The sequence below is a fragment of the Lepus europaeus genome, chromosome 19, assembly GCF_033115175.1.
Source record: "Lepus europaeus isolate LE1 chromosome 19, mLepTim1.pri, whole genome shotgun sequence".
NCBI classification, from domain to species: Eukaryota; Metazoa; Chordata; class Mammalia; order Lagomorpha; family Leporidae; genus Lepus; species Lepus europaeus.
The window spans coordinates 4,988,342-5,005,464 of record NC_084845.1 but is presented as its reverse complement, the minus strand read 5'-3'; the positions used below and the strand labels follow the sequence as shown (position 1 = coordinate 5,005,464).

General features: G+C 53.3%; 1 protein-coding gene and 1 pseudogene across 1 annotated transcript in view; one reads left to right on the top strand and one right to left on the bottom strand.

Moving 5' to 3' along the window:
* PPP2R1A (protein phosphatase 2 scaffold subunit Aalpha) overlaps positions 1-7,021 on the bottom strand; it is a 33,266-nt gene extending 26,245 nt beyond the window's left edge. Inside the window, exon 1 of the mRNA XM_062177941.1 lies at positions 6,856-7,021. Within this exon, the coding sequence (XP_062033925.1) occupies positions 6,856-6,933 (78 nt within the window). The 5' untranslated portion in view covers positions 6,934-7,021. The remainder of the gene's footprint in view (positions 1-6,855) is intronic.
* An 8,710-nt stretch (positions 7,022-15,731) lies between these two features.
* The window catches only part of LOC133748724 (tubulin alpha-1B chain-like), a 1,739-nt pseudogene continuing 347 nt past the window's right edge, over positions 15,732-17,123 (top strand).

Sequence of the window (17,123 nt, the reverse complement as noted above, 5' to 3'; positions counted from 1 at the left end):
CCCAGGAATCAGAGCGGAGCCCAGGCTAAGAGCCCCTGCACTGTGCCATTCTGCTGCTCACAACCCTGGTGTTTTCAGTTGTGCCCATGGCCCCAGAAGACATTCCCAAATCACCTTTGCATCTGGATGTGACCAGGAGAGTAACCTCTGCCCAGTAAAATCCAAATGGAAGTGTTACACGTGACGAAGAGGGGAGAGTGGAGGACATGCAAGCAGAGAACAAGGGTGAGGGCCTGGTGCCCCACCCCCTGGAGTGCCTCAGCAGCTCAGGCAGCTGTCAGACCCTTTGGCCATTGGTCAGAAATAAACGTCAAGCTTTTTAAGCCCCTGTTACTTAGTTTTCCTATCGTTTACAACCAAACTTAATCCCCACTCACTCAGCTGACCTGGTTCTGGACAGAGACACCTGAGCAGCTTCCAGGAAAGATTTTCCTCCTAGATAAAACGGACAAGGGCAAGAACAACCTGTGTCCTAGGCTGGCCCTGCTTACAAGGACAGCAGAGGCTGCGGCCGTCCTGTGAGCACAGGAAGCAGGTCAACAGAGTGGCATGCTCTGATACAGTTCTGGGACATCCTTGAGCTGCTGAACTCGTAAGGAAAAGGGGCAGCAGGAAACTTTACTTGCTTAAACGACTCCTGGGGTTCTCTGGAACATTCCTGATACAATCAGTGTTAGTAGCATTAGTTAAGTGACCTTCACTGTCCCCCAAATGGTCCCCCACCAAGCACTTGCAACAGCTCACCCATACAGTCCCCACCCTGAACTGGGCTTGCCAGAGTCTCCAGGAGCCCTCTGCATACAGCCTGCTGACGGGAACAATGAACCAGCAGAAACCCCCTCCGCTTATGAGGCCCCTCCCACTCGATCCACAGAGCCTTCTCTGATGGGAACACGGTCTGTACAACCGCACACACAGCCCATCTTCCTCCCAGGCACAATAAGAGCCAAAGGCCTTACTCTGACCTCCAAGGCCCGACGTGATCTGGTCCCTGGGGACGGATCCGTTCTCACCACCCCTTGCTCCCTGGGTGTCTGTCACAGTGGTTTCCTTGACAGCTGCCAAAAACAGAGTCCAGTCCCCCAGCCCAGGTCTTTGCCCCTGCTGTTTCCTCACCCTGCTGCCTCCTCCCCAGGCGGCCCAGGGCTCCCCCCCACCTCAGGTCTGCTCCACCATCACCGTGTGCACCCCTGACTCACATCATTGGCCGTCATGCATCAATTTCGCTTACTGTTTCTCCCTCTCTGCTGGAGTATGTGCGTCACCAGGGCTTCGTCCCAAGAACACAGGACAGTGCCTGGCACAGAGCAAGTACTCAATAAATGCATGGTGCTTGGGGTTTTTTGCAGACGTCAGAGAAAAAAAGTATCTGGAGGAATACACTCCCAACTGTTACTGTTTCACGTGACCTGCAGCTGAAGTTGGGGGGTGGGTTAAAACGCGTGCTTGACGACACGCTCTCCATTCAGTGAGGACGTCTCTCCACCCTACGAAGTCCTCCAGCCCATGCTTCCGTCCTCACGCCTCCAAAGACCGCATTGCTAATGAGAAGAATCTGGATGTAGGTGCACCGCACGAGAAAGCCAGCACCCACCTGACAGAAATTCACCAACGCCGGACACCAGTGTGGCCATCGCAGGCTCTATTTCTGAAGCACTTGGTTCTTTAAGAATAATGAATGAGCACATAACCTGCCTTCCCCAGGTATCAGCTAAGGTCCCCAGACAAGTCCTGGGCATCTCAGCTTCTGCTTCCCCACTGTGAAACGGGAACTGCAAAGGCCTGCCTCAGGCCTGCTGGGATGACCGGTCCAGGAACACAGACACCACCGGCCACAGCGAGCGCTCCAATGTCAGTCATTATCACTTCTCGTGCTTCCTTAACCAGAAGGAACGTGAATTAAAACAGGAAAAGCCCAAGTAATTTCCCCATCCTCTGGGAAACCAAGCAGCAGCCCTCACAGCTTCCCCGGCATCGTACTTATTGATCAAGGTGTCTGTCCCCACTCCTGCAAGGCAACTTGTCTCCGGGAGGGAGGAATAGGACCGTTACCAACTACTCCTAAACGAGAATCTAATTCGCATCAAAAAATAAATAAATAAAAACACACAGAGATATACAGATAATTTTAGAAGGTCTTAAAGCCCCAGTACTGCTCGGAGTGTTCACTGTGTTCAGGCACCTCACACAGGTTCTCTCCCAGTAAACCTAAGGGGCAGACAGCTCTTTGTATTCGTTTTGCCAGCGAGGAGACTAAGGCAGAGAGGGAGGAACACAGGTCATCAGTGCATGTGTGGCAGAGCGTGGACGTGACCCTGCGTCCCTCACCACTGTCCTCTGCCCCTCCTTGTCTGCAAGCTCTTGGAAAACATCCGTCTGTCCACGCTCTAGGACGCAGACAGGGGCACGCTGCAATGTCTGGGACCAGGACTGGGCAACCTTTCTCCTGCCAAGGGCCATGGGCCATACAAAATTCTCAGCCATCATTTGGGAGGTGAACCAGCAGATAGAACACCTCTCTTTCCTCTCTGTAACTCTGCCTCTCAAACAAACACATCTTCTAAAAAAAAATGTTGATGGAAATAAATCCGTACCTATCTCAGACACCGTCTGTGAGGATTTAATCACACAAAGAGCTCGGTACACTCCGCAGCCCACAGCAGGGTCTCAGTCCCGGCACGACCGACGTCTGGGCCACTTCGCGCTGGGGACTCTGCACACTGCAGGGTGCTGCACATCCAGGACCTCACCCACGGAAGTCAGCAGCTCTCCTCACAGCAGAGAGGCTGCTGAACCCCCCGGGGAACATCACCCCACGCTGAGAACCACTGCCCTACACACCCAAGAAACAGCGTAAAACACGCCACGCACACCAGTCAGAAGCCTCCTGTACTCCATTACCACCTCCCCACGGCTCAGAGTACGTGCAGCTGTAAACATGGTACGTGCACCAACCCTGTCTTCTCCACTCCAGCAGCTGCTAAATTACTCCTCCCTGTCTTACAAGTAGGAAAACACCCAGGCGTGGAGAGTGACCCTGAAACCCGGCCTTTGAACAGCTGACCACATTTCAAGAAGCACGGTGCCCCGAGAAACCCGGACAGCACGGTTCGGCCTGTGCGTCTCACTGGTTCAGGGGAGGAATGGACTAGGGGATCTAGTGACTCTGTGGCTGAACTCATGGCACCACCACTACCACCACCGTCTCCCTCACTTTTCCCAGATCCAACCGTGAGCCATGGGGACGACCGAAGGAGGTCACCAGCACTGAACACCCACTCTGAGGCAGCCGGCTTCACTGCACCTCCACAACCAGGCAGATGCAGGCTGGGGGCTGGGCCCCAAACAGGAGGGCACTCAGGGAGCCAACTGGGGCTCAGACCTGTCCCCCTCAACTCTACCTCGCCCACTGCATCACACCGAACCGGCTCTGCCCTCCCCGACACGACCCGGCTCCGCCCACGGCTAGCACCAGCCCTGCCGCTCCTGCCCTGCTCCTACCCCACGGTCCGAGGACTCCTTCAGAATTGGCCACCGGACTTTCCCCTAGTAAGGCCTTGCAGTGACCTACCCTCACCCCCATCCAGAACCACGGGCCTCCCAGCCCAGGCCTCACTTCCCACCGCCTGGCCATTCGCTCTGCTTCAGCCACACTGGCCTCATCATGTCCACACACGGCCTTCGCAGCAACAGTCCCCTTGGCTGGGACGGCCACTGCGCTGTCCGTCCTTCACTTCACTCAAGCCCTTGCTCGCAGGTGTCCTCCGGGCAGCCTTCCCTAAGCTCCCCATCCAGTGCAGCAGGCTCCGCTCACTCGGTCCCCGTCTCTGCCTCTCTTTCCTTCTTAGCGATGACTGTGGCTGACATCACATTACAGATTTATTTCTGTCCCCCTCCCTGGAATGGAAACCCACAAGAGGAGCAGCTTTGCAGGTCTGCCCCCTGCTGTACTTCCAGTCTCTAACACATGGTCACCACAGAGAAGGGGCTGGATGGATACTTGCTGAACAAGCGAATCAAGGCTCCAGGCTTTCCAGCGCCCTGAACTGTCTCACTAAAGACACAGACCCACCGGCATCTGGAAGCAGCCCGCATGGCGCTGGCCCACCCCAAGTTCTGTTCTGCCCTCTGGTCCTAGCTACTTCCTTTCAGCTGCACGGCTTCAGCAGCGTTACTTCTGGTTCCTGAGCTCGGGTTTCCTCACCTGTGCGATGTAGATAAGCACAAGGCCTGCTCGGAAGGGCGCTAAGAGCAGCATGTAAGTCAGCAAGCACGTAAACACGGAGGCCCGATGTCTGTCCAGCACCTGGGACAGAGCAAGCACCTCTAATCTGATACCCGGGAAGCTTTAGTCAGGGGTTGCCGGTTCTTACCTACAGGGGACCACAAAGTACTTCGGCTCTGGGAACCAGGCCATCTGCTAACAACTCCTCTACCGGGTGGTTTCAGCACAGAAAAAGCAGCCACAGACAACCGACAACTGAATGGGCGTATCTCAGTTTACAAACAGCAACCACTGTATTCAGAAAAGCAGGAAAGGGCACAGGCGGCTGTTAGCCAGTCCCTGGCTTAAACGGAGGCCGGCAAGGTCCTTCCAAAGGCTGCACTTCACTTCCTCTTCGACTTTATTTCCCAGCATCAGAACCAGCCCGGGACCTTTGCACTCATTTCCTCCGCCTGGAATGCCGTCCCCAGGTTTCCACGGGCCTGCTACTTCCCTGCATCCTCCACTCAAATCTCGCCTCCTCCGCAGGCTCTCTCAGCACTCCACTGAAGCCCGGATCACAACCACGCTGGCCAGGCCGCCCCACCCCACCTTGTTTTACTTGTCTCTGCGGCACTCATCACCATCTGCTCTGTATTCTCTGCCTGCACAAGCAGGTGAGCTCCACAGGGTAGGTTTCTGCCTGTGGCACTGTAGGACGTTCAGCTACATACCTGATCTCCACCTACAAGACACCAGAAACAACCCTCTAGTTACGACAGCCAGAAACCTCTCCAGACGTTACCAAATGTCTTCTGGTGAGCAAAATCGCCCAAAGTTAACTACTACAGCCACCGTGTGTCCCCTCTCTTTCTGGAAGCACCTTCCATTCCCGCTCAAAATCTGCATCTTCAGTTGGCCAGCGCAGTGGCGCAGCAGGGCACCGCCTGGGATGCCAGCAGCCCAAGTGAGCACCGAGGGAAGTCCCAGCTGCTCCACTTCCGAGCCGGCTCCCTGCTAACGGGCCTGGGAAAGCAGAGGAAGACGGCCCAGATACTGGGTCCCTGCACCCACGTGGGAGAATGGATGGAGTTCTTGGCTCCCAGCTTCTGCCTGGCCCAGCCCTGACCACTGCAGCTCTCTGGAGAGTGAACCAGCAGAGGGAAAAGCTCTCTAACTGCCTTTCAAACAAATCAATCTTTTTAACAAAAACAGTCTGTACCCTCCCTGCAGGCCTCCTTACCACGCATCCCCACCCCACTCCTTTCCTGGTCTCCACCGGTGTTTGCCAAACCTCAGCTCCGCGACAAGGCCTCCCCGGACCTCTCTGAAACGGTGTCCCCGTCCGGGGTTAAGTTTTACTTAACACGGGGTTTATTGTCTCCCTCACTAGGGCGTCAACAAAGCCAGAAGTTTTTATCTGTGTGTTGACTGCTGCACACCAGCGCCCAGCCTCCCCCCAGATACCTACTGATTCACAATCACAGCCCCTGTTTCCTTTCCACACTGCCTACACGTGTTAGTAACACCGGACACTGAGTTCTGTCTCCCGCACAGCAACCCGGACTACCGCTACCCTCCCAGCGCCACCCCGAGGCACAGCAGGTGTCTGTCAATCGCATTCTACAGCAGCACTACGTGGACCAGACAGCAGCCCCACTCGAAGGCTTGCGGAGATGGCCTCACTTGCCCATCTCCACCAGTGAGGAGTGCAAGGGCCGGGACTACAGTCACAGCCCGGTGCCACCAGCACCTGCAACCCACGGAGCTCGGCCCGGGCTCGGCAGGCTTCCTCGTGCGAGGAAACCCGCACAGCTTTACCAAGGGGGGAACTGAGGCCGACAGACAAAATGAGACCGCGGCCACCGCCGCCTTAATCACAGCCGACAAGTTACTGGGCCCGTTCCAGCAGCCGGACACCTTCCTCCGTTACTCGTCAATCCCTCACACAGCCAGGGAGGCCAGGACCATCGCCGTCCCGCATTCCACGGAAGACGGAGGCCCACGCAGGGCGGGGGAGCGCCCCGCACAAGGTCACGCCGCGCGTGGCAGGGCGACCCCGGCTCACGCGACAGCGGGGTCAGCGCGCTTCGCACACGCCCCAGATTGCAGGGCAAGGCGGAGTCCACAACTCCACCCGGTTCAGGCCGGAGCAACCGGGACGGCAGCCTTCGCTTCTCAGTCCCAAGGGGTCCGGTAGCCGAAACCCAGAAAGGAAAGAAAAAAAAAAAAAAAAAAACCCAGGCGGCCCCTCCCCCACTCCGAGCAAGTCACGCGCCCACCCCATCCCCAAAGGCCACTCGGAGGCCGCTGCCAATCACGGAGCCCTCTCCGCCAAAACTCCTCTTCCCGCAAGCAGCCTGCACACCCGCACCCGGGCCGTGGCTGTCCGGGCCAGGGCCGCCGCGCGCGCACCCGCAGGCCCGGGACCCTCGAGGTTCGCCCCGGCCCCCGCCCCTCCGCTAGGTGGACGCCCAACCCAGGGCGCCGTCTCATCGGGCCCCGGGACCTGGAGAGATGAGAGCTGCACGCTGATTGGCCGCCGCCCCCTTCCGCCACTCCCAGCGAACGCTGAGCCCTTTCCGCGAGGGCCGCCCGTAGCCCCGGTGTCCCCTTTCCCGGCTTCCCCGCGTCCCCTGGGGCCTCCGGACCTGAACGTCCTCGTTGCGGAGCTCGTCTATGAGCACCGCGATGGGGTAGAGCGAGTCGTCGCCGTCGGCCGCCGCCATTTTGGCTCCGTCCCGTTCCTGTCAGACTGCGGCCAGCGCTGTGCTGAAACCGGGGTAGGGCGGGGCTGTGCTGGGAGGAGGAGGAAAGGCGGGCGTGGGGCCGCCCTAGCCGCTCCACAGGGGCTGCCCCACCGTCATTGGGCGCGCTCCGCGGGGCCGAGCCCGTGTTTCTTTGGTCCGAACGAGTGAAGTCCCGCCCACTGCCCATTTGCCATTGGGCGGATGAACGAGATTGGTCTTGCCGGAGCGGAGGAGCGGGGGCTGGGAGGGAAAGGAAGCGGAAGTACGGAGTATCTTAGCGACCAAGGTTGTCCCCGCCTACGTCGCCGCTAACGACGGCCGTGACGAGCAGCGTTTCTAGCCAGTAAGGGTCCAGGATGGGCGGAGGCGACGCCTGCCTCTCGGCGAGGCTCGAAGATCGCTTCTGCGCGTGTGCGGTCGTAGCGTATGACGTCATCTGGCCACCCGACCGGTGAGCGGGTTCGGGCCGGTCCGGCGGTGGTTCCGCCGGCGGGCGGGCTGATCCCCAACACCGTCGTGCGAGCGGCAGGAAGGGCCTTCGGCTATGCCGGGAGGGCGGTTGGCCTTGCCCCCTGGGGAGCCCCCGGCCCGTCTGGGGACATCCGCCCCGTGGCCGGCCGTGGACGCCCGCGTTCACCCGTCTGACGCCGGCCGCAAGCTCCCTCCCCTCCCTCTGCGCAGGGGGCGTCCCTGGGCCTCCGCGCAGCCCCCGCCCACGGCCCCCTGCGGCGCGGGACCACCCTGAGTGGGGAGGGGGAGCGGCAGGCGCTGGGACGGGGCGGGCCCGGGTATCCCAGAACCCCCCTTCCAGACGTCCTCACCCACCCCTGCTGGCCCCCCGAAGCGGGGGAGGGGCGTGGGTGCTGCCGTCCGGGCCCCCACGCGGAGCCTGAGCCGGCCGGTGTCGGGCTGCCTGGGACGCTGGGCTTGGAACCTGTTAAGTGCTTAAAAGTAGGAATTTTCAAAGGCCCGTGAGGCTTCTTGAAATCCCAAAAACGCCACAAAAAGGAAAAAAAACCCTTGACTTCAAGCTGCCGAATCAAAGCTGCAAACTCGCGCTTCGGAAGCAGCCGTGCGGTTGGGCGTCAGGGCCGCTGGTGAGAGCTGCGGTAGTGGAACCCGTGAGCTAGCGCGTCTGACCCTCAGGCCTTCCGACATCGCTAAAGGACCAGTGGGGGACACAGATGGGGCCGCCGAACCGCAGGCGAGCTGAGGAGTTTGCCCAAGTCCTCGTGCGTGGATGGTGGTGGCGGCGCCGGGCTTTGAACCTGCGACATCTCACTCCAACATCCCACTGACTCAGCTGTTATAAAATGACCCAAGAATTGTACTGATGGGGCCTGCGCTGTGGGGAAGTAAGCCGCCATTCTGCAGCGTCAGCATCACATACGGACACCGGTTCGAGTCCTGGCTGCTCCACGTCCATCCAGCTTCCTGCTAATGTGAGTGGGAAAGCAGTGGAAGCTTGGGCCCCTGCACGCACGTGGGAGACCCCGAAGAGGCTCCTGGCTCCTGGCTTGGATCAGCCCAGCTCTGGCTATTGGGGCCATTGGAGTGAACCAGCGGATGGAATACCTCTCTCTCTCTCTCTCTTCTCCTCTCTCTCTCTCTCTCTCTCTCTCTCTCTCTGCCTCTCCTTCTCTCTCTGTGTAACTGTGACTCTCAAGTAAAATAAATTAAAACAAAAACTTTAAAGAAAATAAAAAGAGACTCAAAAGTACTTGAACAATTGAACAAGTTTGGAGGAATAAACTATTTTTGACAAAAGAGCCTAATTAAGATTTGCTGTTTGCGAATTTCCCACATCTGGCATAGAGCAATCTAGACAAGGGAATTGCCAAACTTCCTGTAAATAACCAAACAGTAAAAACCTTCAGCTTTGTGGCCAATACAGTCTTTGTCACAGTAACTCAACTGTATCTCTGTAGTGTGAAAATAGCCATAGAAAACAACACCTGGGACTCCGTCTTCCAAAACTTTATATATGGACGCTGAATTTGTATGGCATGAAACTTGATACTTCTTTTTTCTTTTTAAAGGTTTATCTATTTTATTTGAAAGGCAGAGTTAGAGAGAGAGAGGCAGAGACAGAGATAGAGACTTCTGTCTGCTGTTTTACTCCCCAAATGGCCGCACTGGCTGGAGCTGCGCCGATCCAAAGCCAGGAGCCAGGAGCTTCTTCCGGGTCTCCCACTCGGGTACAGGGGCCCAAGGACTTGGGCCATCTTCCACTGCTTTCCCAGGCCACAGCAGAGAGCTGGATTGGAAAAGGAGAAACCAGGACTTGAACTGGTGCCCATATGGGATGTCAGTGCTGCAGGCAGAGGCCTAGCTCACTATGCCACAGCACTGCTCCATACTGGCCTCTATAGAACTTAGTCAATTCTAGCGAACTTAGTATAATTTGACTAAATCTTAAGTTTTTTATTTTTTACAGGCAGAGTGGACAGTGAAAGAGACAGAGAGACAGGTCTTCCTTTGCTGTTGGTTCTCCCTCCAATGGCCGCCGCGGCCGGCGTGCTGCTGCCGGCGCACTGCGCTGATCCAAAGGCAGGAGCCAGGTGCTTCTCCTGGTCTCCCATGGGGTGCAGGGCCCAAGGACTTGGGCCATCCTCCACTGCACTCCCTGGCCATAGCAGAGAGCTGGCCTGGAAGAGGGGCAACCGGGATAGAATCCGGCACCCTGACCGGGGCTAGAACCCGGTGTGCCGGCGCCACTAGGCGGAGGATTAGCCTGTTGAGCCACGGCGCCGGCCCTAAATCTTAAGTTTTACAACATGATGTCAGGTCTGAAAGCTTAGTTTTGATCACAGTCATTGTAAACACAATTATCTATTTTCTTAAAAAGTAATCAATCTTTAAGATAAAACATCAATTTTGCTTAGGCCTTATGGAAGGTAGGATAAAATGGTAATTATTCGTCTAGCTGCAGAGGCCTCCCCATAAATGCAAATTGTGCTGTCTTCCCTGTTGCCAAATCAAACCCAGAAGGCCTATCTCAGACTAATGGGAGTGAATGTGGTTCGGCAAGCTCATCAAGGGGAAACTTTGAGAACACAGCACCACATGAGTACTTAATGGCTGCATAGCAATTATTTTCAAGGCTACTCCCCCCAAAGATTATCCTTCAAGAAGTCAAGTGATGACTGAGGGGACTGTCCAAAAGTTCTTGCGGAAATGGAGTAAAAAGATAAAATAAAAAGCATAAACTGTATTTCTCAACACAAGCTCCATCAGGTTTAAGATTGTAAGGAATGATACCAGCAAGTTAGCTCATCCTTTAGAGAACTTTTTAAGATTATTTATTTATTTGAAAGGCAGAGAGAGAGAGAGGTCTTCTGTCCGCTGGTTTACTCCCTAAATGGCTGCAACTGCTGGAGCTGCGCCGATCCGAAGCCAGGAGCCAGGAGCTTCTTCCGGGTCTCCCACATGGGTGCAGGGGCCCAAGGACTCAGGCCATCCTCTACTGTTTTCCCAGGCCATAGCAGAGAGCTGGATCGGAAGTGGAGCAGCCAGGACTCAAGTTGGTGCTGGCACTGCAGACAGCAGCTTTACCCACTACACCACAGTGCAGGCCCCAAGATGTCGGACCCTTGCCAGCAAGGGTCCAACGCAGTCACGACACGGTCACTGTTCATCGGTTCTCAAGGAACTTTTACTTGTGGGGGCAAAAGGAAAGTGGGGAGAGAAAAGAGGAGGGGCCGCGGCGGCCGCGCCCCCCTGCCCAGATCCAATGTCCCTTTATGCTGATATCGTCCAATCAGATGAAAGGGCGCTTATAGCCTCAGGTCGAAAGTTCATCTATTCCACCTGGTTCTTCCTAGTTGTTTATGCAGAGTCCATTCTGTTTCATCTGTTTCACCTGGTTGTTTTCATAGGCCTTGTAGTTGACTGCTGCAAACTATGTAGATGAGGAGGTTCTCACAGGTGGCCAGCCTGCAGTTCCCCACACCAAGAACTTTTTTTTTTTTTAAACAAGAGCGTGGTAGCTAACTTTTGGAGGGGGTGGATAAGCGTATGGCATTGATTGTAATAATAGTTTCATGGACGGTACTCATCTCCAAACACATCAAGTTGTATACATTGGGGGCCAGCACTATGGTGTAGCACGTAATGCTGCTGCCTGCATGCCGGCGTCCCATATAGTTGCCAGTTCAGTTTCTGGCTGCTCCACTTCCCATCCAGCTCCCTGCTGATGGCCTGGGAAAGCAGTGGAAAGTGGCCCAAGTCCTTAGGCCCCTGCACCCATGTGGGAGACCCGGAAGAAGCTCCTGGCTCCTGGCTTTGGATCAGCCCAGCTCTGGCCATTGCAGCCAATTGGGGAGTGAACCAGTGGATGGAAGCCCTCTTTCTCTCTCTCTCTTTCTTTCTCCCCCACCCCCATCTGCCTCTCTCTAACTCTGCCTTTCAAATAAATAAATAAATCTTTAAAAAAATAAAAGTTGTATACATTGGATAAATATTTTAACATAATTCATATTTCAGTGAAGTGGCTTAAAAATAATACTGTATTGCCATATACAATGAACGTTTCTGTTAAGTTGTATTATGTTAGTGAAAAGGCTCATATTCCAAATCCAGATGGGTTTAAGTGTCCATATTGGGGAACAGATCTGAGACAGCAGATTTGATATGTAAACATTGAGAATTTAAGATGCTTGGGGGAGAGATGGATCAGGAGAGAGAAGAGTAGGAACTACAGGAGTAGAGGGGAAGAGCTACAAGCCCTTACTGGCAGACAGCAGCCTATGAGGGACTTGATAGAACCATAATTACAATGAGGTCATTAAATCGCTCCCCTTGGAGCTGGACGGCATTGCTCTCCCTGGGCCTCAGCTGTACAGAGTCACTAATGAAGACCAAATGGCTCCCTAGGGCTCTTCTGTGAACACGGTTTCTTTTGGGGATACCAGGAGGGCTGAGTTGTATGTCTGTGTTAATTTTAAGAGAAGACATACTTCACAGGGAAGCATGGATGGAGGCATAGCAGATCCTGAGGGCAGAAATGTGTAATTAGCCAACGTTGGTGGGAAAACCCTACATGGTCAGGGCTATAGATTGGGGTTAGGGCTCAGTTCTCTAAGTAATACAAGACCCATCTGATACCTCGGTAAAATATAATAAATAGAGTCGTGCCAAAGCATGCATCTGATACAATGAGAGGATGAAGACCCAGAGAAGACTGGAAGGGTTGAGTTGGTTCTGGATGCATGGTGGGGCCGCCTGGATGGCAAACATCAGGACAGGACTTAGGTCTTCCCTGTTATCTCTCACCTGCTCCCAAGAACCTACCATATGGTTCCATCTCACTGTGATGTTGGCCTGGAACTCTTGTCCTGGATGCACACTGTCATGGTCCACACAGCAGTGCCAGCCACAGTGTGCCTCGCGCAAGTGTTTCTTTTTTCCTGAGGATACTTGGAGCCCTGACTGAACTCAAGCCAGATTCCACATAGCACAGTTTTCTGTTCTCTACCTCCAGTGTAGACTGCAATTTCTCCTGTCTGTCTTCTAGAGAAGAAGAATTTTTGTCACTGTTTGGGGAAATCAGAGTCGTAAGAGAACTTTAGGCCTTGCCACCAGCGTGAGCTGCTATGTGCATGTTCTTACTGTAGTACATCAATAATAGCACTGTGAATAGATACCTGAGGCCAGACTCAGGAAAAATGGACTGTCATTCTTCTTCAGAATGAAAGGCAGGGAAAGGGGCCAGAGTGAGGAGGAAGAGAGCTTCTGTCCAGAGCTTGCAATCTCTGTAGGTGTCGTGGGAGGCACCAAGAATTCTAGTATTTCAGTGGTCCTGGAAAGGAAAGTATTAACAGGGCCAGCATTGTGACATAGTGGGTTAAGCCTCTGCCTGCAATACTAGAATCCCATATGGGTGCCAGTTCAAGTCCCGACTGCTCCACTTCCAATCCAGCTCCCTGCTAATGCTCCTGGGAAAGCAGTGGAGGATGGCCCAAGTGCTTGGGTCCCTGAACCCACATGGGAGACCCAGAAGGAGCTTCTGGCTCCTGGCTTCATCCTGACCCAGTCCCAGCCATTGCAGCCATTTGGGGAGTGAACGAGCTGATGGGAGATCTGTGTCTCCTCCCTCTCTTTCTGAAACTCTGCCTTTCAAATAAGTTTTTCAAAAATCTTAAAAACAAGCAAACTTAAAAAAGAGCACACGGGATTCCTGCAAGAGAAGAGTGATGAAGGTGTTCACAAGCCACCTTCCTGTGTCAGGGCTCTGGGCGAAGATTTGTGATGATGCTGAACTGAAGAGCAATGCAGAAGCCTCTGAAGCATCTGCTCCCGAGTGAGAGGTGAAGCTGTGGGTGCAGGGAGAAGAATCCTGTCTCATGGAGCATTTATGCTCCATCAGATCACAGCAAAGGCCCAGGGGTGAAAACCCAGTTGAGGATCACATGGAGATCAGCCTTCTCTGAGTTTCTCCAGGAAGGAAAAGGATGAAAATGCATTTTAAAATCTACTTTGCAAGTGAGTGATACGGAAACAGTACAGACCTTTATTAACTTGGGTGACAAAAACCCAATGTATTTTTAGGTTAATAAATATCTGCAATTTGCTTAGAGCAGACAGTGAGAACTGAGTAGCAGCACCCTATTCTTTGTCTTTCTGTGTCAGAGTGACATGACACATAACAACAAAGGTAAGGCCGGCGCCGTGGCTTAACAGGCTAATCCTCCGCCTTGCGGCGCCGGCACACCGGGTTCTAGTCCCGGTCGGGGCACCGGTCCTGTCCCGGTCGCCCCTCTTCCAGGCCAGCTCTCTGCTGTGGCGAGGGAGTGCAGTGGAGGATGGCCCAAGTGCTTGGGCCCTGCACCCCATGGGAGACCAGGATAAGCACCTGGCTCCTGCCATCGGAACAGCGCGGTGCGCCGGCCACGGCGGCCATTGGAGGGAGAACCAACGGCAAAGGAAGACCTTTCTCTCTGTCTCCCTCTACTATCCATTCTGCCTGTCAAAAATTAAAACAACAACAACAACAACAAAGGTAGAACATTGAGTGATGGTGCTTGACTGTTCAACCCTGGGCTCTCCAAGGATTACCCTTTTGATTGCCCTTTGCATAGGGCCCCAGGCCCCCAACCTCTGAGGATCTCAGCTTTTGAGCCTGACTCTCCCAAAAAGGAGAGCCCTCATGGGGCGGCCAGTAAAAAGGAATCAGAACCTGGGACAGTTCTCCCAGTATGAGGTAGGCTGGTCATGGGAACTAAAGGGTGGTGGCCTGTAATGTGTCCTACCAGTCAGTAGATGGCGTGAGAAGTACTGGAGGGCTGCTGGTTAGTTTCGAAGAGTTTCCAAGCGTCAACTTGGGCACTGTTCCTTTGAGATGGCTCCTGGCCTGCACGATGTGTTTCTTAGGGGATGCTGCATGTGATGGGATTTGGTAGTTACAAATCACCATATGTGGCTGAGCCTTCCCATTGCAGGCATAGAGCATCTGATGTTGCATCCTAATTCCTCAGACACCCCCCTCCCCCAGAGTCTAGTCTTGCAAGAATCCACCCATGAAGATCCATTTCTTCTCAATTTCCTGTAAGATCTCTTTGCTCCTATGTCACATGTAACTCGGGCTCTTACAGCCCACTTGGAGAGCTTGCTTAAAACACCCGAGGTAACTTTCTCTACCAACAAAACTGATGTCTTCCATTTCTCGCCTGTTTCTGTGTTCCTACCAGAGGCTATGCAGTTCTAAGTCCTCTGTGTACCTCGGGGTTGACACTGGAGGGAAGGAAAAGTGAAAGCTCAGCGTTCTGGATAAAAGTCATGCATGAGCTCGGGAATGTGGGACTGTGCGGGAGGAAGGGTGTGAAACCATTCCTTACCCTTCGTGAGGGTCACGGCTGACACTCCTTTAATATAAGACAGGTTCACAAGAGAAGAGCATAGCAGACCTGTTTCATCAAATTTCATGGGACACAGAGCCTTTAGAAGCAAAGACCCAAAACCCGGGGAAGCCACTTTTATTCCTTGTCCCTTTGGCTTCCACAGCTCCTGTTTGGGTGACCTGTAACTTCAAATTAAGCTAGTATTTAGGAGGGCTTCATTAGGTAACCATGCCTGACTGAATCATTGGCTATTGATCACTAACCCCAATCTGCAGCTCCCACCCCTCCCCGAAGTCAGGGGTGGGGATGGGGGAGTTGGAAGTTCACACTTTCAAGTATCTCACTCATACAGAATGTTCCCCAAATCCCTGAAACTGAACATTTGGCAGAGGATAGCAGTCAAAATCTTAGCTGAGCACTCAACAGCTCTTTCACCCTTCTTTTAGTACACCTCATATCCAGGGTCTATGGTGGGGGTCGAGGGTGTGGGTAGTAAAGGCAGAATGGATGCTGAATAGACAGTGGGTTTCCTTGTGGGGTGACAGAAGTATTCTGTTCCTAGTGGTGATGGTTGGATGATATTGTGAATGCAGCAAATGTTACTGACTTGTACTTTCTGGCATGATGAATGCTATGTTTTGTGTGTATTCTAACCAATAATAAAAGCAATGAGGCCAGGCTGAAGAACCTCCCAATGGAAAATCTGATCACATGAGAATAAACTGCAGTACTGTTATATGACAGCCAAGGAAAAAAAACCCATGAAGTCATTGCAGAAGGGAGAAAAGAGGAACCTCTTATTTGCAGAGAAATAAGAACTAATTTTCATTTAAAAGAAGCAAAGAATGTGTTACTTACCTTGACTTTTAGCTTGGTGACAGTAACCAGGACTCATGGTCTTCTCCTGTTGCCTTTGACTTTGCCTGCTAACTTGTAGCCATGGTGTGTATCTCCATCCAAGTCAGTAAGGCTAGTGTCCAGATCACCAATTCCTACTGTGAACTGCCTGGAACATGGCATTCAACACGATGGCCAGATGCCAAGTAACAAGACCATTGAGGGAGAGGTTGACTCAACACCTTCTTCAGTGAGACTGGTGTTGGCATGCATGTGCCCAGGGAAATGTTTGTAGACCTGGAATTCATAGTCATTGATGAAGTTCAAACTGGCACCTACCACCAACACTTCCACCCCAAGCAGCTCATCACTGGCAAGGAAGATGAAGCCAATAACTATGCCCATGGACATTACACAATTGGCAAGGAGGTCATTGACCATCTTGAACCAAATTCCCCAGCTGGCTGGCCACTACACAGGCTTTCAGGGCTTCTTGGTTTTGCACAGCTTCAGTGGAAGAACTGGTTCTGCGTTTACCTCCCTGCTGATGGAACAACTCTCTGCAGATTAGGGCAAGAAGGCCAGGCTGGAATTTAATTTACCCAATCCCCCAGGTTTCCACAGCTGTAGTGCAGCCCTACAACTTCAGCTTCATGAGCCTTCATAATAGACAACAAGGTCATCCATAGCATGCTGTAGAAACCTCTATACTGAACACTCAAACTACAGCATTCTGAGCCACCTAATTCCCTGGACTGCGTCCTCCATTACTGCTTCTCTGTGATTTGACAGAGCCTTGAATGTTAACCTGACATAATTCCAGCCCAGCTTTATCCCCACATCCTCTTCCCCCTGGCCACATCTGCTCCTTTCATCTCTGCTGAGAAAGTCTACCACAAACAGCTTTCTGTAGCAGAGATCATCCGTGCTTGATTTTAGATGGTGAAATGTGACCTTTACCATGATAAATATGTGGCTTGCTGCCTTTTGTATCATGGTTGTTACTGGACAGAATATTCAGGCCCTTGCTGCTCTCCACTGGACATTCAATTCACCAGATACCACAGTTGATAAGAGGAAAGGGTTGAGAAAGAATGATCTCTGGATCCTAAGTGTGCTTTTTCCTTCCAAGGAGCCAGCGGAAAGGGCTTTTAAAGGGCCGGGGCTGCTGCAGGTGGAGGTTAGAAAAAATAATGAGTCCAGTTAATTAACAATCGAGCAGATCCTCAGACTGTGTTCCAATGATGGTCCATCTGGGAGATCCAGAGAGTCAGCCAGGTGGAGGCTTCCTGACCATGGAGCTCAGCTGCCCCCAGCTGATGGCTGAATACTCTCTCCTTATTGGATGTGAGGTCTGCCATTCCAAGGCATTTCCTCTCAGGAGGCGACTGAAGTTCCCAATTATTTACGAATCACAGCTAATTCACAACACCAGCAGCCGGCCTGTGTCAGCCAAGGTATGAAAGGGAAGGACGGATGCCTCAGTTACAGTTA